Raw genomic sequence first — 25723 nt, 5'->3', positions numbered from 1 at the left:
CACAATCTGCCAGTTGCCAGTAGACCATGCTGAGGTTCTCCAGTAAAACACCATGTATTTGCCTACAAATCTGTCACATTACAAACACACAACTCAATGGGATGAGTGCGCAGGGGAGCAGATATCTCTCTAACCAGGTAACTCCATACGACATGATACAGAACGGCTAATGTCTGCCTGGCTGTTAGCTAGTTAACGCTAGCTAACTGTAGGTCGCTGTGTCAGTGTATTCATAACTGAATATTACTTAACTCGTGCATTAACGTTTATCAATTTCAGCTGAGGGGCTTGTCTTGCTGTGTGAGGGTTCCTCCGTCAGCTAAACACACACTGCATCCCACCATCTCTCAACTTCCATGTAAAGTAAGTTGGCTGCATCGATATTGCGTTGTCTGGACGAGAGAACTGGTCCCTTAACTCCATTTAAAAATGTGGCAATTTAATATTTCCTTGCTTATCGGCAAAAGTAGGTACCACATAGAACATATTTTATGTGCTTTTATGAAGTGAGAAAGGCTTCTGGTAACGTCGGCATACATATAATCCACCAAGCAGCTTTTACTTTGATAGAATGTCAACTTTTAGAACTGGTTCACACTGCTTCACTCCACGGTATATATAATATGTATACGGAAGAAAATTGCAGGAATTACAGGCGGACAGTTTAACCGGTTGAAATGTTATTCAAATAAGTGCTGCGTGGTAATATGTCTGCCAAATTTTCCTTTGGAACTTATGTAACGATTCAGAAAATGTTTTTGCTTTAATGTTTTAGGAGAAAGAGAGAGAGAGAGAGAAATCATGAATATGAGGGAGTTAGTGCCTCTCAGGAAGGACAACCTGGATTTACACCGTTTATAAAGTTCTGATAATCAATCATGAATGTATTCATATAATCTCTATTGTACTCCATATATTGTGCAGTAACTGTCCTGTCCTTGTCTTTCTCTGTGTCAGGGCTTTGAGAGCAGAGTTACTGGTGATGGATGGAAGAGGAAGATCCACCTGACATCCTCCACACCGCTAGAACAGACTCCTAACGTTCTGCCCTGTGACACAGGGTATGTAATCACACTAAGAGTTCCAGGCAGACGCTCTCAACAAAATTGACATCTCAGCTCATTTTAACATAGTATTAAACATACAAATGGGTGATGTTAGAGTAGATAATTTGGTTGAATCGTTTCATTTGCACATTTATTCCTAAAAAAAATCAACATTTTATTTTATAACCCAGAAATAATTATGCTAATTGGACTCTGTTTACGTGACTTTTTTCCTGCAAACGCGGCAAGAAATCGCCGCAGCAGAAATAAAGGGGTTATACTAAGAAATCTGACAATTTATGGATGACCTGATAGTTATCTATCCGCTATTTGCGGTATATAGGTGGTCTGAAAACGCTACGCGCTACCGTCCAGCGGGACTTAGAATTCTGCAGCCTGTTTGGAGGAGAAATGGCACACAAAAAAATCGGCACTAGTCTCCTTTAGGGGGGCCGTACCAAGCGGGTATTTTGATTTGTACATTGATCTGTCACTTTTAAAAAAAAAAAATTCTTTATTGAAAAAACATTCAAATATACAAACAGTGCAGACGTGCTCAGCATAGTAGTATACAAAGAAACAAGAACATAAATTACATGTTATTCTTCTTTAAAGAGTTCACCGTACAGTTTGACAGTGTTATTACTTTTTTTAGTGTTTATAAGTTTGAGAGTCTTAATATATTCATTAAATTCACATAAAAATCTAGTGAAATTGGGGGTAACTTTTGTTATTTTGCATTTATGGATGTGAAATTTACCATATAGAATCAATAAGTTTACAATGAATTCAATGTTATATTTATCCTGTTCAAAATGTGTAATGATATTTTTACACTCAATTTTAATATTATGATTAGATTTACACAATATATAATCTTCTATTCGAGTCCAAAAAGTAATGTATACAATGGTAAAATAAATGTGTTAAGGATTCTGGTTCATCATTGCAAAAATTACACTTGTTTTCAATATCTAAAAATTTGGAGAAATATAGATTTGTTGGATATATATTGTGTAAAATTTTGATGTGTACTTCTTTAATCTTATTGGTAATACAGAATTTATATGGTAATAGCCATGCCCTCTGCCAATCAGTACCTGTAAAAAATGTTGTCCCAAAAAGCTTTCCCTCTAGGAGTAATTTTCCTTCTTTCATAGAATGTATTACGTATATGTTTATTGTTGCATTTAGCATTCATAATGTCAATACCATTAATAATCAAAAGGGGTTCTATCCTCAGTGCTTCTTGAAATTGAAGATGACTTTTCATTAGATGGGATAGACCATTAGGAATAGCTTTCATTACATAATTAAATTCCCTGCTTGTTACAGGAAAGGATTTAACAAGAAGGAATTGTTAATAACTAAACAATAAACCATTGGCATCAAAGAGATCACTTACATAAGTAATACCTTTATCAACCCAATTTTGCTTAAAGATTGATTTTTTTTCCAACAGTAATGTCTCCATTATTCCATATGATGGTTTTGTGTGGGGAAAAGTTATGTATGTAACATAATTTCCAAGCTAGGAGGGCCTGTTGATAAAATTTAGATAATTTTATAGGCAGTTTGGTAATGTTAAAATTACAAGTAAGTAGAAAATAAAGACCACCCAATTTTCAAAAAATATTGTGGAATAAAATACCAAATAGAATTTGGGGCTTTAAAGTCGAGATGAAATGAAAAATGCATTTTTAACCCTTTTTAGATCACATCCCCAGTCATATTGTGCACCTATTTAATAATATATGCCAAAAAAAAAATACAAAAAATCAATTTCTTTGTATTCTTATATCAAAATCCAATCATGTTTTCTTCCTGTAAAACAAAATATGCCGTGTGCTTATGTAAGCATGAACCAACCAATTTCAACCAATAATATCATGACATCCACCCATCAATCATTATTCAACCTCTAGCTAGCCACACCGGTCATATAAAACCGCACTTCACCATTTCTGTGTCGTAGTAGCTGACAGAGCAATATGGAGAGAGATAGGAAGAGATGTAAGAAAAATAGGAAGAAAACTTTGTTTTCATTTCCAAAACAATGTCACTGAGGTCTAATTCATTCATCTCTACCTTGTCCTCCTGATCTAACAACAGGTGAGGGAGGTGTGTGTGGAGCCAACAGTCCTCTGTAGCTCCCTATCGTGCTAAACTCTAAGCCCCGCCCACTGTTTAGCGGTCCAATCAAATGCGAAGGATATTTTTTAAATCCCTCTTGTAACTGTACACCGCTCAAATATTCCGTTTCACTGGGAAATGCGTCACAGTACAGAAGCTAAAGACGCTCTAACTTCCGTTTCAGTGGCACTTTAAGACATTCCTTAATCCATTTTACTTTAAATGTATTATTTAAATCAATAAAATTTAATAATTCAAATCCACCCTCTTTTCTGGACCCTGAAAGTATTTCTTTTTTTAGGTGGTGGTGTCTATTTTTCCAAGCAAAATTAGTAAGTATGTTGTTGATTTCCTTAGATGTTGAGTCTTGGACAAACATTGATAGAGCTGGATAAACAAGTCTTGAAATACCTTCAGCCTTGGTTAAGAGAACTCTACCAAAAATAGACAGGTCACGTTGAAGCCACATTTTCATAATATTTTTTGTCTTTTTAAGTCTAGGAAGAAAGTTAACTTGTTGTCTAGTTAACATATCTTTAGTTACATCAATATCTAAATATTTGACAGTTTTTTTCACCGGAAACATTGATCTGTCACTTAAATTATAGCCAACCCCTGTATAGAGAGCCTAAGTCCCTCCCCTTCCGCTGTCCCCCATGGGACCTTATTTCGGAAAAAATATGTACGGTAGTCAACGGCGAGAGACAAATAATTGTTTGATCCCGTTTGAATTGTGCCATGAATTACACATATGATGTTTTGTCAATTTAAAAGATAATTTTGCAGGTCAAGAAAGTCGCAGTTTGTCGTAAAACAGTACAGTAACGTTTAGTTTTGTGTGAAACCGCTCCGTGAACTACATCTCTCGTCTCGCACAATATACGTCACCAACACCAACATGGAAGGAAACATACGAAACACACAGGCATCGCGTTAACGTTAGCCCCCACTGTACTAAAACTATCCTAAACCAGTTTAAATCCGTTCTTACTGTCTACCTTCCAGGTTGTGTATAATACTCCTGCTATCTGAGAGGGACTTAGCTTCAGCGGCTCTGGGGAGCTTGTGGAGAGAGAGAGTTATGACGTCACTTACGCGACTTTTGGGTGTGTAGTCTTTCTAATTACGTATTTTCACAGTCTTATACTTCAACAGTTTTACGACAAACTGCGACTTTCTTGACTTGCAAAATTATCTTTTAAATTGACAAAACATCATATGTGTAATTCATGGCACAATTCAAACGGGATCAAACAATTATTTGTCTCTCGCCGTTGACTACCGTACATATTTTTTCCGAAATAAGGTCCCATGGTGGTCCACCGGAAGGGGAGGGACTTAGGCTCTCTATACACGTCAAGCCGGTTGTCCGAATTTGATACGTCTGAGTTATACTGACGAAAATTGCGTCAGTTCCGTTTACTCAGTCGGCTACTAGCTTTAACATTTAGCGGACAACGAGATACACACGTCTGATCGTTCACTAACTTGTCGTCTACAACACTGAAGGCAGTTTTACATTTAATTTAAAAAAATTTTTTTTTTAATTTCTGTCAAAAGGTGCGCCGTATTAAAAATAAATCTAACGTCTGCTTGTTTCTAGCTTTGTTGATTATCCAGATTAGCTTGTGTGCTCTGCAGTTAGCTGCACAGGCAGCAGTCCAAGCACAACATCCCCTCTGCACACGATTGTAATTTACAGCAACGAAATGTCATGGGTATTCCTATTACCATAAATTACTATAACATAGTACAGTAGCATGTTTACTTTTTAACACTGATCTAAGCCTGCGGTTGTCTTGAACCTCCTCTATCCTCCCCGTTGATCCGATCTCATATTCATTCACTTGCAGTGGTTAACATCATGAAAAAGTGTTGTGGCACTTGTCTGCACTAAAAGCACTGTGATTGGTAAAATTAAATGGTGCCACCAAATACCTTCCAATCAGACCCCCACGGCCACCCACTACCCCCCCCCCCCCCCCCCCCCACACACACACACACACACACACACACACACACACACACATCTGTTGCCTGCACCTGTTTGTTGTTTGTTTATTTCTACTTGAGACCCAAGAAGGAAGGACAGGACGAGTGAGTGCACTGTTGCCAGAGCAGAGAAGTTGGATCATAACTTGCTAACCAACAAAGTTATGTTTGAGATAGAGAAGTATGTTAAAGTGATGGATGTGCCAAGCAATGAGCGTAGCTTAGTTGACATTGTGTGTCACAACTTCGACACTCAGGGACATGGTGATGGCTATCGTAGCGTACTTCAAAAATGTGTTAGGACATATTTGCGTCGGGCTCATGTGAAGGCCAGAAAGATGCGTAGTCATGACAGGGAGATGTTTGACAGGGCAGTATTTCAGCTCCCAAAAGCACATGATGTGGCATGTCAGGCAAGTACAGACAGTGTCAGTGCTGATGAGGCTGTTGATTGTGTTAGGGATGTCAGTGAGCTTGTAGGGGATCTGAATAGAGAGATAGTAGATAAAAACAGGCTGCAGAGGGAGTTTGATCTTCTTTGTAATGAGAGGGACAGGTTAGATAAAGAACAGAAGGCCACAAACACAAAACTGTATGAGGCTGAAGTTAAAATTAGAAGCCTACAGTCCAAGTTGGCTAGGTGTAGTGAGAGGCTCACTCAGCAGCACCCGAGGAACTTTTATAAGAAGCTGAAGCGGAGGGAGAGTAAGTTGCAGAAAGTACAGCAAGACACAGAGGAACTTGGACTGAGGAACAAGGGCCTAGTAAAGGCAATAGTGCAGGCAGAAAGCAGGATTCAAGACCTTTTGTGAGGATTTGGAGAAAATGAAATTAGAGAAGAGAAAGGACTCTCTCCGTAGTAATTACTACAAAATGAAGGCAGAGGTCAGAACAGTCATACAGTTACTGATTTACTAGAGCAGGTACAGGTTTTAAACCAGGAGGTAGAATTTTGGAAGGGTGAGCATGTTGCTGTCAGGGAAGAATTAGATAGGCTTGTAGGCCAGGCTCATATCACCACCTTTGAGCATGGCAAGTATTCTGATGCTGTTAGGGAAGTGTACATGGATTTAGTGACAACTAGAGGGGTAAGCGCCAATAAAGCCACAGAGGTGGTCAGGATCATACTAGAGAAGCTGGAGGTTGCCAAGTGCCACCTTTTGCAAATATATGGTCTTGGAGGCACGACAGGTGGCACTGCAACATGTGCAGGATGCCATTCTTACAGAAAATGACATCACCCTGTGTACTGATGCCACTAGTAAGCATGGGCATAAATATGGCACTGCAGGCATATTTTTAAAGGATGGCACTAGGTTGCATTTAGGTTTAAGAGAGCAAGCATCCGGCTCTGCCCAGTGCACCTTTGATACAGTTAGGGAGATGATTCACTATGTAGTTAGGAGTGGTGGAGGAGAGGTGAATGTTGAGTACTGTGAGAAAAATGTCTTCTCCAAGATCAAGAATTTAATGAGTGATAGGGCTAACATATAGAAGAAGTTTAATGAAATTCTGACAGAAAATCTGGTGTTTGGCACTGATAGGGTAGGCAGCAAGCGGGGCACACAGACAGCCAGTTGTGTGGGTGGAGATGACAGCGGAGATGTAGAGGATAGTGAATATGTGGTTAGAAATGAGAGCGGCACTGTTCGACTACTCAGAACAGTGTGTAAACTTGTACAGGAATGTGAATGTGAGAAGAGTGGCAAGCCTGTCAGCCAGTTCAGAACATTTCTTATGGACAGGAATGGGTCTGACAGTGTTCCCCTTGCCCCCTTTTAAAGGCAATAGAGCAAACATCACATTCCACAATGCTGCTGGTGTATACTTCCTCAGCAATGACCTTAGCGAATTCACAGCTGCCAACAGGGCAGAGAACAAGCTTGTTCAGGCTGTGAATGATGACATTGGTGTTCCTCAGTTTCTTGCAGGTTGTAGGGCATTAGGTCTGATTGACAAGTTGGTAGTATATCCTCTGTGGGTTGCTCTTTCTGAGAAAGAGAGTGTACTTGCCATGAATGACAGGTATCAGGAGCTAGTTAGGAAGCTCGGGGAATGGCAGGCAGATGGACACCCATTTGTGACAGGGGAGGTGAGGCTGTTTGAGGATATAGATGTATCAGATAGCCCTGTTTTTCAGTGTTTAATACGGAACACCAATGCAGAGTTTGACGCTCTAACTGTGCAGGCAGTAGAGATCCTTCTAGCCAGCCTTGTCAGGGTATGCAGTTGCATGTTGGCTGACCATCTGCAGCACGGCCGTTACTCTTTTGTAACCCAGGAACTGCAGGAGCTTTTTAAGCAGAACAGGTCCTGGGATTGGTTGTCAAAGTTAGATAGTGATAGGAAAGCACAGGTAATGTCTGTAGCCAGAAAATCTGTACATGAGCAAACAGCCACATTTTCTGAGAGAGCCCAGGCTATTAGAGATGAGAGAATTAGGGTGCTACCAGACACTAGGGCAAAACGGGCAGAGAGAGAAGTTAGGAATGTTGCCACAAAGCAAAATCTCACACTTGAGATGTTTAAATATGGAGGCTTGTGGACAACAGTTGAAGAGGTAGATGACCAGCTGCAGGGTTTAGATGAGAGGATGCAACTGCTAGCTGTATCAGCTCAGTTGAGATTCAGGCGTGTTGTCCATGGAATGAAGAATGTGAATGGAGTTTTTAACCTCAGTAAGGACAGGAGGAAGTTACCCTTGGACACTCTGGTCAGTAATCTGAAGAGTGTATTGCTTGACAGCCAGCTGCCAGTAGAAGAGGACACTGAAGAGAGAGAATATGGTTGTGCTCCCTCTGATGTTGTTACTCTGGCTAAGGAAGAGTTTCTTCACCTGGCAGGGAAGCAGCAGGAGCGGGTTAGGGATTTAGGAAGGAAAAGAGGAGGGCTTCCACAGGTTGGAGTCCCACATGTCACTGCAGCAGAACAGCTTGTAGGAAAGTTAGTCAGACATGCATGCAGTGTAGAGGATGGCAGCAAAGTTTGGTATAGGGTTAGTACTAGAAGAAGTACTAGGTTAGGTGGGTAAATGGTTGAACTGCTGAGCGGGCCGTTTCAAGCCAGCAGTGTCAGCCGTCCATTTAGTATACGACTGTTGTTAGTGAATGCTGCTGCACTCTGATGGTCCTGTAAAACTTAGATTAAGTGGTTAGTGGATGCTGCTGCTCTTTGTTGGTCCTGTAACATTTAGATTTTTTTGGTTAGTTGTGCTGTAGTGAAGTGAGTCTGTACATAACTGTATATAGTTTGTCAAAAAAAAAAAAAACTTGCCTTGCTGTGCAGCCTTGGGTTCCCTTCCCTTCCTCTTGGGTTCTCTTTCAGAGCCTTAATTCTGATGTTTTTTTTTAATTTTCCAGGTTCATGCAGAGATCCCATTGTTGTTGTGATGATGCCATTCACTAAGGCCTGACAAGCCTTGTGAAAATAAAACTGCACCAAAGTCTTACAATTCCTATGAAACTGCCATTCATTTGAACATGAGAAATAGGTGCAACACCCTTAACCAACTTAAAACTGTCTTTTTTTTTTAAGTCAGTCAATTCATGATCATGAATGAGATCATCAAATTAAAATTGACATTGTTTATGAAACCTAGAAACCTTTCATCTATTTTCAGGTGAAGACTATCTTTTCAGCTGAAGTCCACTAGATGGCAACAAAACCCAAATAAAAGCGTTACCACTGAAAACATCTTTGTCTTAAAATGTCTTATTGAAATTAAATTGATATCACAAGGTGGCCTTGGCATATATCAGATATCCATTTATTTTATTTGTGCCTATATGACTAAAGTAGTATTATTTTGACCTGTTGGCATACAGTCAGACTCCATGAAAACTAAACAATTTAGGCTATAATTTATAATTTTATATTATGTTGGACCATGCAAACTAACTTTGATTGTGTGGAATCCTAGCTTGAGTACAGCTCAAGCTAGGATTATTAAACGATGTGTGATTTCAACAAGATTATTAAATATCCGCGGCAGCGTTCGCCGCCGGTCCTAGCCGTCTGATGGTGTGCTGGAATCAGTCAGAATGTTGACGTGAGGCCCACTAGGTTGGGAGTTTGGCCGTTTTGCGCGTACGCCGTTTTGAGAGTACACTTTCCTCAAAATGCCGCATCTCATAAAAAAATGTATTACTAAAACTGTAAAGTAAGTTAAATTTACTGCATGAATACCAAAAAAAAATCACGAAAACTGGTTTGACATCCCTAGTACAGATAAGGTGTCTACATCCACCACACTCTACCAACCAGTAATCCCTTAAAATACCCTTACATTTACATGAATTCACCCCTAATCCCCTTAAAACATTTAAGGGAGTTATTAATGGAGGCGATCCCATCAAAACCACATTAAACACCTCTTAATGTTTGACTGCTTACTTTCTAATTTAATGTAAAATTCAGGGAGACATGCACTTTGCACAAACCTGCACAAAGGCATGAAAAATCCCTTCATTACTAGTGTCTTTGTGAACCAACCCATGAATAAATCCCTTATAAACCCATGATACTAACCTTACTTTTTTAAAGCTATGTTATTTTTGATGGATAATTAATGTTTATGTAATGTTTCTAGACAAACAACCAGCCTACATTCACTTCAATTGTTTAGGTCAGTGGTTCTCAACGTGGGGTCCGGAGACCACCAGGCGTCCTTGAGGCGGTTCCAGGGGGTCCCCAGCAAATGGATGAATTATTAAACTGCACCATTATTTCATTTACAAGAAGTTAACACAATTAGAGAATGTAGAAGAATGACTGTTTTGATCATAGTTTCACTGTTATCTCTCTACCTACAATACAGATAGTCATGGAATTCTAGACAATATCATATCTAACAATAAAATATTGTCAGATTTGGGTCCGAGAGACAAAATAGAATCAAATGGGGGTCCATGGCCCTAATGTGGACTACATTTGGGGTCCTTGATATGAAAAAGGTTGAGAATCACTGGTTTAGGAGGAAGCTGGGATGGAAGCACAGTAGGAGAGTAGATAATGACAGAAATATGATGTTTGGGGTGAACTGTTCCTTTAATCAGCATTCTGGTGTCCACAGTGAGCTGTCAGAGCCGCTGTATGAGAAGTTGGCTGAGGAGACGCTGGATGGTCTGGCTGATTACTTTGAAGACCTGACGGACCAGCCCATCACCGGAGCAGACTATGATGTCGTCTTCTCTGTAAGTCTTTCACTCCACTTCCTGTTCACTGTTGTCTTCCATGACTTATGACATATTGTCTTAGACTCAGTACCAGGCTGGCGGGCCTCATTTGATGATGCCAGTATTGAAAGGAAGGCAATGGATCAGAGGCGGGAAGTCGAGTCAGACTTGAGTCACAATTTCAATTTCTTGAAACTTGACTTGATGCATGAAGAGAAGACTTGAAGTTAACGGGGGCAGTAAAATAAATCTGAGTGAGTCATCTTTGCGTTTCTGTAGTTTAATGTACGTGTAAGGATCTTTGTTTTGTTTGTTTTTGTGTTTTTTTTTATTGTGGAAGTTAATGGAGAAAAACGGGGGCAGGAAAACAAATCCGAGTGAGTCATCTTTGCCTTTCAGTAGATGTATTGTAAATGTAAGGATCTTTGGGCTTTTTTACTGTGGAAGTTAATGGAGAAAAACGGGGGCAGGAAAATAAATCCGAGTGAGTCGTCTTTGCGTTTCTGTAGATGTATTGTAAATGTAAGGAGGACCTTTTTTTCTTCTATGGAAGTTAATGGAGAAAAATGGAGGCAGGGAAATATATCAGAATGAGTCCTCCTTTTTTTCCAAAGATAGGTGAAACATGGCTTGAAAGGGTTTTGTCATTTCTTTTTCTTGTCTTTTTTCATTTTTTTCTGTTTTGGTTCCTTCAACATTTAGGTATACTACTGCATAGTAGTACACAGTACTGCAGAAAGTACTGCGAGGAAGTACAGATACTCAAAAAGTCGTTTTAGGTGAAAAGAAATTGAGTTTTCTGAGGTTTTTTTTACTTTTGAAGTGAATTAAGGAAAAAAGGGACGGGAAATAAATCCAAGTGAGTCATCTTTGCTTTTCTTTAGAGATGGCTATGTGTTAAATTGGAAGTTTGTTGTATGATCTTTGGGTTTCTCACTATGGCACTTACTGGAAGTCAATGGAGAGAAATCACGGTAGGAAAATATATCCAAGTGAATCCTCTTCATGTTTTTGTAGAGATAGTATCTTGAAAAGTTGGTTGAAACGTACACCAGTATTAGAGGGGTGCTGGCTCACAGGAACAGAAATTCAAAGTAAAAAGTTGTAGCCACACTCCACTCAGGGTATATATATACCCTGATGAAGACAGATTTCTGTTGAAACGTTGGTTTTCAAACAATAAGGAATTCTGCATCGGAGCTATGGGAGTGTGGCTACAACTTTTGACTTTGAATTTGTAGAGATGGTGAAAGGAAACTGATCTTTGATTTGAAGTTAGTTTCTTCTTTTTTTTTCACTTATGTCTTTTTTGTCATTTTTTGGCTCTATAGGCCCTTTTCACATTCTGTTTCTCAATGCTTCTGCCACAGGAAGTTATGATGCACGGTTTCTCAGCATGGAAGCTGTTACCATGACGATGTGAAAAGGGCCTATTGTCGTTCTTGAACATTTTTTGTGCTCTGTCCTTTTTTTAGATTGTTTTATGTATATTTTTTATTTATTTAATTTTTGTTATTTTTCCACTATTCTGTTCCTTTTTTGTCATTTTTCCCTGTATTCCTTGTACAGAAACGCAAAGATGACCCACTCTGACATATTTTCCTGACCACATTTTTCTCCATTAACTTCCATAGAACTTTACTTGACTTGGGGTTCTGGTGACTTGGGACTTGACTGACTTGGGTTCTGGTGACTTCGGGCTTGACTTTGACTTGTCACCAGAACCCAAGTAAAGTCCCAAGTCAAGTCAAGTCCCAAGTCATCGCAACCCAAGTCAAGTAAGTCATTCCTGTTGCTTGTCATTTTTTTTTTGCTCTGCAGTGATGTAAGGATCTTTGATTTTTTTACTATGGGAGTTAATGGAGAAAAATGACAGGGAAATTTGTCAGAGTGAGTAATCTTTCTGTAGCAATACTAAGAGGAAACAGGTTAAAGTAAGTTTCTTAAAGCATCTTTGGGTTTTATTATTGAGGTTAATGGAAAAACGGGTGGGGAAATATGTGTCAGAGTGAGTCATCTTTCTGTAACAATGCTAGGAGGAAACTGTTTAAATGGAGGTTTGTTGCAGGATGTTTGATTTTATTATTTAAGTTAATGGAGAAATGAGGTTGGCAAATTTGTCCAAGTGAGTCCTCTTTGCGTTTCTGTTGAGAAAGTAAGAGGAGTTGTGAGTCGAAGGATCTTTGATTTTACTGTTTAAGTTAATGGAGAAAAACAAGATGGAAATATTTGTCAGAGTGAGTCATCTTTGCGTTTCTGTTGTTCAGAATTTAATTTGAGTTTGTTGGAGGATCTTTGGGTTTTTTTCTATGGGACTTCATGGAGAAAAACAGGGGCAGGAAAATGTCAGTGTGAGCCCTCTTTCCGTGGAGATAGTAACAGTAAACTGAGTTGTTCATAGTTAAATATCTTTGATTTTTTATTATGGGAGTGGAATGACACCCTCAGTCCCTCATGTTTTCACCTTGCTGCTAGCAGAAAAGGCTTTGGCAGCTGGGAAGGCCCTACCGTTAACCACCTGAAGTGATACAGAGGGCACAGGTCACCATGTGAAAAGATTATTGATTGATGATTGATGTGTTCTCTAATCACCGGCAGGCCCAGGACACTAAGCCCAGATCAATGGATATTTACATGTGCGCCGTGTGCATAAAAATATGGACCTATTTGTAGCACACAGGGCCTTTCCACAGTCCAGTGTGCATGCAGGAGTTCAAAATGTAAAGAGACTGAGAATCATCACAGTCATCATTGTGCTGCTCAGTGGGATGTTTTTGGGAAATATATGAGCCATTGATGTAGGCAAGTGCTGCTATAGGCTATGTACTTAATGCCGTGGTTCTGGTCCTTGCTGGTTTCTATCTCACCAGCTAGTTAAATGCATTCACCTTGCATCCCAGGTGTAGATTAGTCCCTGAATAGATGGGGCTCTGCTTCCTGAGGACCAGGATTGAGAACCACTGAGTTAATGGATATATTGATGACCCCTTTGAAAGAGGTGGGGACTCGAGTCACACGGTTCGGTAGGCCAATGGCATTACTTTGGGTGTACACCAGCGAAATGTCGTTGAAATAGAGACAGAGTGAGCGATGACACGGAGCTGAACGACATTGCACTGAATGTTCAGTCTGTCGCATGCAACCAGTGAGGACAAGACAATAGAAAGTGATGTTCTCTATTTTTTTTTGCGTCGCTCAGTCTTTCGCTCTGTCGCATCGCGGTATGTTAGGAATAGGTGTTAGAATGTTAGGAATAGGTGTTAGATCTGCTCCACGTTGTCTTCAACTATTGGCGGACGTTAACCGGATACAGGTAGGAAGTGGAGGATGTAAAGACCTACAGCGTAGCTACAGCAACACTTCGAAGCAGAAGTATAAATTAGCCTTAAGATGTTTCCATGTCACAGTAACATGTTTAATGGGAGTATCCATTTGTACAATGTTGACTTTTTTACCAGATATGGGGACTCGAGTCACATGACTGAGACTTGAGTCACAACTTTCATTGCTTGAGACTTGACTTGATGCATGAAGAGAAGACTTGAGACTTGACTTGACTTAGGTTCTGGTGACTTGGGACTTGACTCTGACTTGTACTTTGATGACTTGAAAAGGTTTCTAAAGTCTTGACTTGAGATCTTGTGTTTGTGTAAATGACTTAGATTGAAAGTGATGAGATTTGTTCCAGCAGACGACTGAATTTAAATTCTGTTTTCTGAATTTGTATGGAATGATTGAATTTATTGTTTTATAAGTTCAAACTGATTATAGAAATCAAACTCATGATGATCTTACCTTGCCTTGATTCCCTTGTACTGTGTATCATCATCCTCAGCACAAACCCCAGAACACCACAGCGATACTCATTTTCACTGAACATCAACGTTCAGCAAACTCCCCAAAGGATCTTGACTATTATTTATATTTGATTGGTTTTCTGTATTTATTTCTGTTTCTATTTTTTGCGCACATAATATTGACTTGCAGGTGAAATTGTGTAAATTAGAGGTAGCTCTTAATGTACTAATAGCTTGCAACATCAGTTCCTCAATTACTGTAGCACAAAAAAACTTGAAATCATGACTTTATTGATCCCATATGGCAGTCAAGTACATGCACATAACTGAAATACATGGGCATTTACAAATATAACGTGCATAAAATCTAAAACTAGGTAAAACACAATAAACATAAATGATAAATATTAAGATGCAGTAAAAGAACCCCTATTAAAAAGCACATCAGCATTAGATTGCAAATGTAGGCAGTATGAAAAGGTTCCAGAGGATTATGGTTAATTGATTAAGATGCAGAGGAAGGGTATGGGATATTTTTCGTATCTTCTGATTTGTGTACGGGTCTTTAAATTTGTTAGTGTTTCTTGTATTTTGGGGGGTTTTCTCTGGCTGGGGGTAGCCATGTTATGAAGAGTCAGGCGGTGGCCACACTGATCCATCAGAAAACAGACAGGATTATTTACAGATAGATTTCTGTCCATTGGTTTGTTTTGGAGCGTCAACATGGTGGTGAGGCAGAAGTACAGGAAAGTAAAGCTTTGCTCAGAACGGTGATACTTCATAGAAAAAAGAAGAAACAGACTCTACTGTATAAATTAAGTAAGAAACTGACCTGGAAAACCTCTAGTCTTCCCAATGTTTTGGTCAGGCCGTTGTATCTGTGTTCGCCGCTATTTTTTCCAAAACAAACGTAGGAACGCCTCTGATTGGGTAAACGGATGGTGACGAATCCGTCCGTCCAGAAAAAGTTCAACTGGGTTGAACTTTCTGTCCGTCAGATGGAAATCTGACGGACACGGACGCATCATCTGTCCGTTGTCCTATCCGGACAATGGACAGCTCTTACTGAAAATGATTTGAAATGAACGGAGACAGACAGACACAATGGATCAGCGTAGCCGCATCCTTACGTTAGAGCTCCACTACCAGTGTTGCGTCTCCCTGCTCCACAGGGCGCGTTGACTTTTGAATGGATACACTAGAAAACAATCAATTCAACTTTATTTCAATGAGGGAGAACGCGTGCATCAGTCATTGAGAATTGAAACTCTGTGATTTTTTCGCTTGGACGCAGCCATCGGAACGCAACATGAACGCAGCGCGAGCAGTGGAGCATCTTTCAGTGCTGGTAAAGGAATCATTCCTTTGATGGCTGACGGCTCTAGTGGAGCAGGGCCGTTAGGCGTCGATCACTAAGGAGGGGTAGTGGAATTGTCTGTAAGGCTATACTGTAGGCTATGCTGTACCTGCTCTTTTGTATTAGCTGTACTAGCTGTGTGGTTTGTTGTGTTGTAAGTGAGCTGTCACAAGGGTGGCAAACTCAAGAGTTGGGCGGAAGTATCCTTTATAGGTACTCCAGCTCTTTTTAACCGCCTTAAAAAGAACAAATGCGAGTTGGCTTTACTCTTTAATGTGTTCCGTCATCAACATGCTGTCAGTCTGCTGCTCAGGTGCTGTATATACTCTTGAGTTAAAGTATGTGCCAAGTTACTGTGGCATATAGGCGTCTCATTCCTGATTCCTGCTACTCACTCCAACTTTGTCTACAACCTGGAATTGTAATGGCAGCACACTTTCTGATGGGAAATGGTACACAGGGATTGGTCAAAAGCAGTGTGACCTAGGGACGACCACATGTTATTACAATTTCCAATAAGGAGGAAGGAAAGTTCTTTGTTCATTCTCCAAGACTCTGTGTGTTTGTGTGTGTGTGTGTGTGTGTGTGAGTGTGTGTGCATACCCCATTAGCTTTCTCTGCTCCAGAAAGTCTTTTCAGGCGAGGCCAGTTGTTTTGCCGTTCAGCCTTGTTGCCATATTGATTTCTTGCCCAGTAGAGTCGACACAATTAGGGCTTCTCCAGTCGGTGGCAGATAGCCCTCGTTTAGCTGGCAGGCAAGTAGGCTTAAAAAACACAAGGCACTCTGGAGTTATGGCCAGAGAAACACTTCTCCACCTCTGATCCGCTCTGACCCAGAACAGAAGGGGATCATTTTTCAAGAAGAGAGAAGACAAGGGAGCGAGAGGCCACTTCCAAGTTGGTCAGGCACCGTCAGTCATGGCAGTATTTTAACTAGGGATAGGCACGAGTCTTCTGACTTCTGACATCCAGATAGATTTTGGGTAATGAACAATATAATTACTAAAAATATTTATTAGCTTCAGTCAAATTTGTATTTAACCAAAACAAGACAGAACTTTACTTACACGAGTCATGCATCCTACCTGAACAAAATCCACTGTAGTGGTGGCAGAGGGATGAAAACTGTTTCAAGAGACTTTGTTTCCTTGCCGAACAGGACCTTGGCATTCCTGCTAGACCAATATTCAATATTATCGAATATGGGGATATTTCGTAATTATCATCATATTCCCAGCGATTTCAAATATCGGTGGATGATTGTGTTGATTGAGATATTATGGGGAGCATGTAACTTGCTCACATTGCAAGACGGGGTGACTATGTATAGAATTAGATAATTTCGACTTTTCATTTTGACTTTACAATTCATCCCTTATCCCCCATAAGGACGATCTCTTCATACGTCTCCAAACAGACATGATAAAGATATATTTTCCTGTTCACATCAGGAATGATGCACCTAATAACTGTTTGAGCGTAACTTTGCATGTATTGTTGAATTGACTTTGGAGTGCAATGTGTACATCACCCGTTTCTTTCGATAGACTCCATTGTGCATATGAAACATTTAGGCCTATGGACTCCATCAAAGAGCACTTTCTGTTCCCTATTTCCAGCAATGTATATACAGTACTGCTCTTGAGTGCACCAGCTGAGCACTCAACAGCAGTATTGTAAGCTTTGTTATTTTCTTTCTTCCTTTATGGAAAGCTAAAGGATCTTACACAATTCATAAGTTCTCCCTTTCAACTACATAAAGATTGACTCCAGCACTCCAGGAATGCGTTTCTTCTTAGTCACTGCCCCTACTCGTGATCCTGTTCTTTTTTTTATTATTATTATTTTTTTATTAATAGACAAAAATAATAATACAACACAAAACACACAGAACTGACAGAAATATAAATATGTAGATACATCAGAAAAGAGAAGAAAAATACTGTAAACATAGCAACTATAGAACAAAGTGTATCACAGCCCGGTTATGAACAAAAAAACAAAAAATACAAACAAAAAGGTAGAGAAAGTCCGAGCTGTGTACGCAATGATCATATATGCATGTAAATATAAACTTACATAAGTTACATAAAAGAACAGAAAATAATAAAATATATTATATATTATTATACGCTCCATTTACAGTCTTTATAAATAAATAAATACATTTATAAATAAATTGTGATCCTGTCCTTGTCTTTATTGCCTTGTGGAATATTTTTTTTCTTTGAGCAACCGACTCACCATAAGCACCATAAACTTGACTCAATAAAGTTTTCAGTGGTTAAAGCGTAACTGGCACAAAGACCAGCTAATAGCAGATGGCTAGTGCAGTACCCTACTTTTCATCATTGGGGTTCATTTACTCTTTAAAGAAATGGGACATACAGTATTATGACATGCCCTACAAATTGATGTAATGTTGGATTGCATTACCTGCTGTTTAGACTGACATCAGCGGCGGAGAGACTGACGGGCTCTGTGTGTGTTGGTACGGCCTGGGTGGGTGTCACCTTGTCTTTATTGATGGTTCTATACTGTCAACAGCCGCACACACTCCGTCTCAAGGCTTGATAACAGCTGCTGCCCTGTCTGTCCAGATGACTGATTGCCTGATAGATCATATCTTAGTGACAGATGATGCGATAGAGATTTGCATTTTATATTTACATTTTGGACGTTTGGCTGATATATGGAATATCCCTGGCCCTGACCTCTGCACTCCTTACTATTGCTTGCTTGTAATTTTGCTGATCCAGTAATTGAACGTTATTATACTTTTGCACTCATTAGGCTTGGTGTCAAATTTTATATTGCGATACTGTCCTGCCAAAATATGTGGGGGGTATTTTATTTTATTTCTTCCAAATTACATCAAATTTCTAGGCCATAATAATTATTATTATTACGGCCTAGAAATTTCTAGGCCGTAATAATTATTATTATTACGGCCTAGAAATGTGATCTTACTATTCAAGCATTGGAGGAAACGATGGCCATTTGGTATAATTTTCTCATTCCTGCTGTTTCCAGATATTTGAAATAGCGGGAAATATTGCGATATTCGATAATATCGAATATCAGCCCAAGCCTAATTTCTAATTGAATAAAAATAGTTCCATGATGTAACCTTGACGTGATGTACAGCTGGACCTGTTACAACTATATAATGGCTTGTAGTTCATTGGCTAATCACGTTTACACAGTTGACTTCATCTAATGCCCTGTCCTGCAGATACATTACACTCTTCATCATATCTGTGGAACCTCCTTCAAATCTGTATGATCAGGTTTATGTATTGTGTGTGTGTGTCTTTGGGTCATCCCCTCTCCCCCCATAGTCTTTCCTGTTTCCCACTATTATCATCACACTGGACTGTCTTCCTGCCTGCCATTGGTGTGTTTGACTTTGCTGGCAGCATTTGATTTCCTGTGGGACGTACACTGCAGAAAGATCTATGGAACTGTCTCAAGATCTCTTTTTATCTGTCTTTTATTTTTCTCTCTCCCTATTCTTCCTCTTTCTCTCTCTCTCTCTCTCTTGTAACATCTTCCTCTCCTCCACCCTGTCAGTTGTCCGTGAGAGGGTGATTAATAAAGCAGTTGAGTGTTTTTTTTTAAACTGGTGGTAGGACAGCGGCTGTCTCTGCAGGCGCTGACTGATTGGCCGGTGTTCCCGACTTGGCAGCTGACCCCCTTTTCAACCGCTCGCAGTAACATATGGGGCCATAAACAACACACACAAACACACTGTAAATTGAAAAGAGCTCTCACTCGGCTGGCCAGCCTTTTCAGGCTGAAAGCTACACTGTAATACCCAGTCGTATACTCTATTAAAGAGTAACCCCATACCAAGACACTTTTTTTGAATTGTGAACTGGTATTTATTTAGTTATGAAGTACAACAATGCCGTATTTCTCACTAAACCCGGCTCAGTTCGCCCTCTAGTGGTTAAAATGAGCAGCTGGAGTTGTTTGTGTTCAGTTAGGATTTGCTGGCATTTGTGGCGCCCCCTATAGGTTGATTTTAAAATGCTGTTGCATAGATGCTTCATGAACCCTGCTCAACATTTGGAAGAAGGTTTATGATGACTGAACAAATGGCCAATGAGTTATGGCCAATTTTGTGTTAGGCCACGCCCTTTGTCTAGTTCATTGGTTGATGGCAGCAATATTGTTTATCTGAGTGAACCCGTTTATCGTGATATCGTGATAGGTCAGGAAATGAAAAGGTCTTAGGGGAAAAAAGTAAACAAAACAAAAAAAAGGCAGGGTAGCAAAAAATCCATTATGGCAGACTTTGGTACCTGCTGTGAAGCATACTGTCCTGTCCCAATGGAAATGCCAAAAGAAGCATTTCCACAATACAGAACGGAATATTTCCTGCTTTTATTATGTTCCAAAATAATACTCCCTCGTTGCCATAGCCAAACTTCATCTCTGTAACAAGGAAAGCATCATTAATTAGCAGCCGTTAATGAGCCCACCATGTAGCTCTGCAGAACCAGAGGTGAACTCCTAGCAGGGAGGACAAGGAGGAGGTGGATGAGAAGGAAGGAGAGTGGAGAGGAAGAGATGATGATTTTAGCATGAGATAACAGAGATTTTTCTTTATGACAGGAGGCAGAACTTAACAGCTAAAGGAATTGCTTATCTAAAGGTTCGGTAGATGCTTGTGCAAGCAATACCATCTATTCATAGGATATTTGTCCTCAATCAAAGACATTACTAGATCCGAACACGCAATACTATACAGGGTATCTGCAGGTCCTTAAAAATCTGAAAAGGTCTGAAATTATCTACATTTAAAATGTCTTAAATACAGTTTTGAGTTATTTTTTGTATTTTGTGATTAAGTTTAATTTTTATGCAAGTAGGAAATTAGATAGCGGTATGGACAGATTCTTCACTTTCAGTCATATTTAGTCGAGCCAGAGTTGTAAAGTAGGGTAAACAAAACAAGGCAAATGACATGAATTGTGTAGTTTCACTAAAACATGTGGAGAGGACCAGCAGTAGTGTCATTTGTTTTTTCTTTTGTATTACTTTATTTGCACTTGGTTGGTCACAGTAAGTTCAATCTCGGAACCCATCGTGTATCGGTCCGATGACGATTAGACTCTGGGGGCGACGGCCAATATTTTGGGGTTTCCGGTGTAGCCAGCGGACATCCGGGCCAAGACTTCCTCTTCCATGCGCCGGTCATTGTTTACAGTCCGCTTAGCAACTTGAGATGCGACAAGTCGCACGTTTCTCCACACAATACACAAACATCGATACTTTTTGTAGGTGTTTTAGGTCCAGACGACATTTCGGCTAATCTCTATAAACAGATATCTGCATATGAGACGTCATCTCTCAACTCCAACTCCATTCTCGCGTCTCAAGTTGCTAATCGGACTGTAAACAATGACCGGCGCACGGAAGAGGAAGTCTTGGCCGGATGTCCACTGGCTACACCGGAAACCCCGAAATATTGCCCGTCGCCCCCAGAGTCTAATCGTCGTCAGACTGATAGACGATGGGTTCCGAGATTGCAGTAAGTTTGATCCATGAGTGTGGAGTCTTAGATTAATACTTGGCAGGGTTAATACAATATGACGAACATGTTTTGTTTCCATTGCATCTGCTTTAATAAACACAGTTAGTGTTCTTTTCCATATGCTGCCCCTGGCAGTATAATTTTAGAACTTTCATTTAATTTCAGTCGGAAATAGGCTCTTTTTGACAGATTTTTGCTTCTTTGTTTTTGCGGTTAAACTGGTCTTAAATTGAATTCCAGCTAGCATTTAAAAAAAGGTCTTACAAAGTCAAAGGCTCTCTGCTGTACTTGCTGTGTCCTTCCCTTATTCTACAGTATCATCTCAATGTCTTGTATCCTCTCTTTTTCATCTACAGAGTGGTGTGTTGACAGTGAAGGTGGGTGGTGAGCACGGGACCTACGTCATTAACAAACAGACACCAAACAAACAGATCTGGCTTTCTTCTCCCACCAGGTAAGGCTGAAGAGTATCACCACAAAAAACCACTGTTGTTCAACCCAAAAGGTTCGGAGTAAAGAGACAGATACACCAGATGTCCTTATCCTTTAACTCATGAGTCTGTTTTAGTTTAGATTTGTATGATTGCAATTGCAAGGAGAGTCACTTCCTAAGAAATGAACAGTTCCTTTCTAGGAAATTATTAGGAAATTGCGGACCCAGAAAACAAAGCGTCAAATTTCACAGTTTTCCGTAGGTGGCTTAAAACTATGGTACTGTAAATGAACATACTGTATGTGTTTTTCAGCCTTGAAAGCAGCCGAATGCCCTGAACTTCATTCCTCCTCCTCTTTTTGCAGCGGACCTAAGCGCTACGGCTGGACGGGTGAACGCTGGGTTTACTCTCGTGACGGCGTCAGCCTCCACCAGCTGCTTTCCACAGAGTTTTCCATCATCTTCAACTCCAACATGGACCTGACTGACCTGCCCCACTCCTAACACCCCACGCTTGCTAATGACTTCTGCCTCCAGTACTACTACTAAAGCAGTGGAACGTCTGATATGTTAGCCAATAGAGAACCAAAGAGTACCACATTTTTTGTCCAGTAGCAGTCTAACTTGTTAAAAGGAGCCCTTGTATGAAAGCAGTTTGTATTTAATGACAATGATGGAGCTTTTTATTAGGTTAGAGATATTAGGTTTGGGCCGATATATCCTGATATTTTGTGAATATTGCGATATTTAAAAAAAACAAAAACAATGTAATTTGTCTTTTTAATTCAAGTGGGTTCCCTTTTCCACAATCAGCCTGTTTTTCTGGAAATAGCAGGAATGAGCAAATTACACCAAATGGCCATTGTTTCATCCAGTGCTTGAATAGTAAGATCAAATTTCTAGGATGTTAATAATAAGAATTATTGTTATAGCCTAGAGATTTGCTGTCATTTGGAAGAAATTAAATAAAATATCCCCCCCAAAAAACTTGAAAAAACTCCCCTGATAATATTGTATATCGTGATATTTTGGCGGGACAGTATTGCAATATAAAATTTGGGATATTGTCCGAGCCTAGTGATAATGAGACATTCTCATTTGAAACATATGAAAAGCCTTGAGATTCAATTTGTGGAATTCAGCCAGTGGGCAATCCTTCATTCACAATCACCACAATCTCCAAAAGTCGGTCTCCAAAATCCCAAACTCTTAATTTCTGCACTTTCCTCAGATTTCTCTCTGCTTTGCCTCAATACTCACTCTCCAAACCCTCTAATCACTCACTCACCACAATCAATGAACACATGACCCTGTTTCCAGAGCAGTCAGCACAACATGCTATTGACATGGTTAACAACATGCAACATGCGCGTATAACACGCCACTTCCCAACAACAAACGCAACAACAAACCTATTTCAAACTACCATCTACTATTCCATTTTTACATGGTGGGGTTGAAACGCGAAGGAAAACTGATATACCAGATATACCACTTTTAATGCGCCCAATGCCAATTGTGTTTGTCTCAGAATGTGTTCAGATATATTCCTTTGCCGTCTTATTGTAACTTAAATAATACAACAATAAAACTATTAAAATGCTTTCCTGTAATATCAGTCTTGTTTGTATTTAAGTCTATTGAGTCTAGCACTTCTCTCTGGCTTTTGAAGGTAGCTTTAGCATCAGAAAAGTTGTGACAGTAATTGTGAAACTAGAAAAGGCTAAATTTTCTAAAGAAAATTTAAGTGTGCTTGCCGCCCTTGCAATGCCCCTGCCCTTAGACTTGGCGTTCACTAACTTTGCTAAGCGGTGCAGCATTGTAATTGTTAGCATTTTGACAGACTAGACTCAGTAAACAGAGCCAGTTGCGTTCAAAGGCACTGGGAAACTTTTTCATCACTGCACAGCAACATGTTTGGTATCGAACGAAACTACAGATTCCCAGCTTTCCAAGGATCCTAAACGCATCACAAAGTCGGCGCCGAGGCTGACAGAAAGCCGATGTGGGGAACTCATGGTCTCTGTCGCCATCTGCTGGCTGTGTCAAAGCACTGACATGAATGAGCTCGAACCATTTCATTTCATGTCATTTTATACAGTAAGGTCAAGTTTTAAAAAATGCTGTCATCACATTGAAATGGTTACTATGAGGCCATATTTAATCACACATGAATGCAATTGGGCTCTTTGGATTCACAAGAGTCTCAGCTTTGTAGCCATGCCCAATTTCTACAATTCCATGACTGTTTAGCTACCACAGTGTGCAGAAATAGGGAAAGAAAAAAAGGCGAGAATAACATCTTTTCACTGCATGTAGAACACTGTGTCTTTAGTACCCTGGAGCTCATATACCCTATTTAGCTGACATATGTCAGATATGGCTGTAAAGCTAAGACTCTTGCGGTTCTAATGAGCCATTAAGATATCTTAATGTGAGAGGTCAAGGGACCCGTTTGAAAATAGTCATGCCCATTTACCTTTGTCAAAAACTTCGCCGACTTTGGAGCTATGTTACATAACATGGCTGGTACCTACGTATTCGTCTGGATGTCTAGTTTCCGCTAATAAAAAAGCTCCGCTCTAGCTTAAAAACTGAGCTCGTGAGAAGCTCCGTTAAGCGCAGAAACCACCATACTCTGTGTGTGTACCGTAGCTTCAGTTAGCTTCAGCTACTGTGTGTGAGAAACCAGACGTACCTCCCGATCTCCGTCCGTCTGTCCCAAATGCATCAAGCCAGCCATTCAAAACTCTGCACTAGACTTTTAATATACAGAATAAAAGTCCAAATACATCCATACTGATCTGATTCTACCTTAGCTTCAGCTACTGAGTGGGAGCCTCCCGATCTCCGCGGAGAAATAAGGACAAAACCAAACTTCAATTTCTGGCTCTGTGATCCTGTGATTGAGTCCACACGGTTCTCAGGTTCTCATCCTTTTACAATGGGTGTGTATTGCGTCTTAAAATGCATTGAATCATTAATATCTCAAAGAGCTTACGATGGATCTCTTAGAAAAGTAATAGCGCACGATTCCTCAATGAGCCGCGCATTTTGATGTTTAATATGTCTATGTACTGTAAAAACTGTAGGAGGAGATGCATGCTAAACTTTTGTCCGGAAGAAGAATAAGAATAAAAATAATAATAAGTATGCAAGATAGTAAGAGTGTGCTCTGCCTACGGCAAGCACACTAATAAGAATAAGTATGCAAGATAATAAGAGTGTGCTCTGCCTACGGCAAGCACACTAATAATAAGTATGTGAGATAATAAGAGTGTGCTCTGCCTATGGCAAGCACACTAATAACTAGAAAAAGCTAAATTTTCTAAAGAAAATTTAAAGTGTGCTTGCCGCCCTTGCAATGCCCCTGCCCTTAGACTTGGCGTTCACTACTTTTGCTAAGCGGTGCAGCATTGCAATTGTTAGCATTTTGCTACGTAAATCTGTAAACCAATTGTATTTTGTCCAAACTGTGTCTGATCACAAAGAGTTTAAATAATAATGTCCTAAAATATTTTTTTAATTTCCTTTATTTAAACAGGTAAGTCCCATTGAGATCGAGATCTTGTTTGCAAGACAGACCTGTGTACACAACTACAAGAAAACAAAACAACAAACAAAATAAGTTATTTCCAGACCATCCACATGCAGACAAAATAAGAAAGTCTACTAAGAAAAACAAGAGCAATCCCTATAAAATGCATCACCCAGCAGCACCCTAATCAAGCACTGATAAAAAGTGTTGCTTATACAATCTGCATCCTACTACTCATGGTAAGGCATTGCTTATTTCTAAAAAAAAAGACACCCAGTTTAAATTTTACTTTCTTAGTCAGTTCATTGACATGGGTTTAAAAGACAATTTTTCATCTAACCAGATACCTAGGTAATTGTAACACTGGCCCCTTTTGAATTTGACAGACTAGACTCAGTAAACAGAGCCAGTTGCGTTCAAAGGCACTGGGATACTTTTCTCATCACTCCACAACAACATGTTTGGTATCGAACGAAATCACAGATTCCCAGCTTTCCAAGAACCTAAAACGCATCACAATTCTAGAGCTAAACCTCACCGACTTTGGAGCTATCTTACGCCCGCTTCCCACTCCCACTTCCCACTTCCCGCTCTAGCTTAAAAACTGAGCGCGTGAGAAGCTCCGTTAAGCGTCGGCCGACGCGCAGAAACCACCATACTCTGTGTGTGTACCTTAGCTTCAGTTAGCTTCAGCTACTGTGTGTGAGAAAC

The 25723-nt window shown here is 39.9% G+C and overlaps 1 protein-coding gene across 1 annotated transcript; it reads left to right on the top strand.

Moving 5' to 3' along the window:
* On the top strand, window positions 1–23078 carry fxn (frataxin). Its single transcript, XM_078285293.1, has 6 exons — window positions 1–137; window positions 280–363; window positions 958–1061; window positions 10243–10363; window positions 21398–21495; window positions 21840–23078. Exons 1-6 carry the CDS (start codon window positions 27–29, stop codon window positions 21976–21978), a joined length of 657 nt encoding a protein of 218 aa, XP_078141419.1. The 5' UTR covers window positions 1–26; the 3' UTR covers window positions 21979–23078.
* The last annotated feature ends 2645 nt before the right edge of the window (window positions 23079–25723 follow it).

Source organism: Centroberyx gerrardi, chromosome 8 (genome assembly GCF_048128805.1).
Source record: "Centroberyx gerrardi isolate f3 chromosome 8, fCenGer3.hap1.cur.20231027, whole genome shotgun sequence".
Taxonomy (NCBI): domain Eukaryota; kingdom Metazoa; phylum Chordata; class Actinopteri; order Beryciformes; family Berycidae; genus Centroberyx; species Centroberyx gerrardi.
The sequence above is the reverse complement of the archived record's forward strand: the minus strand, read 5'-3'. Positions and strand labels throughout refer to the sequence as shown.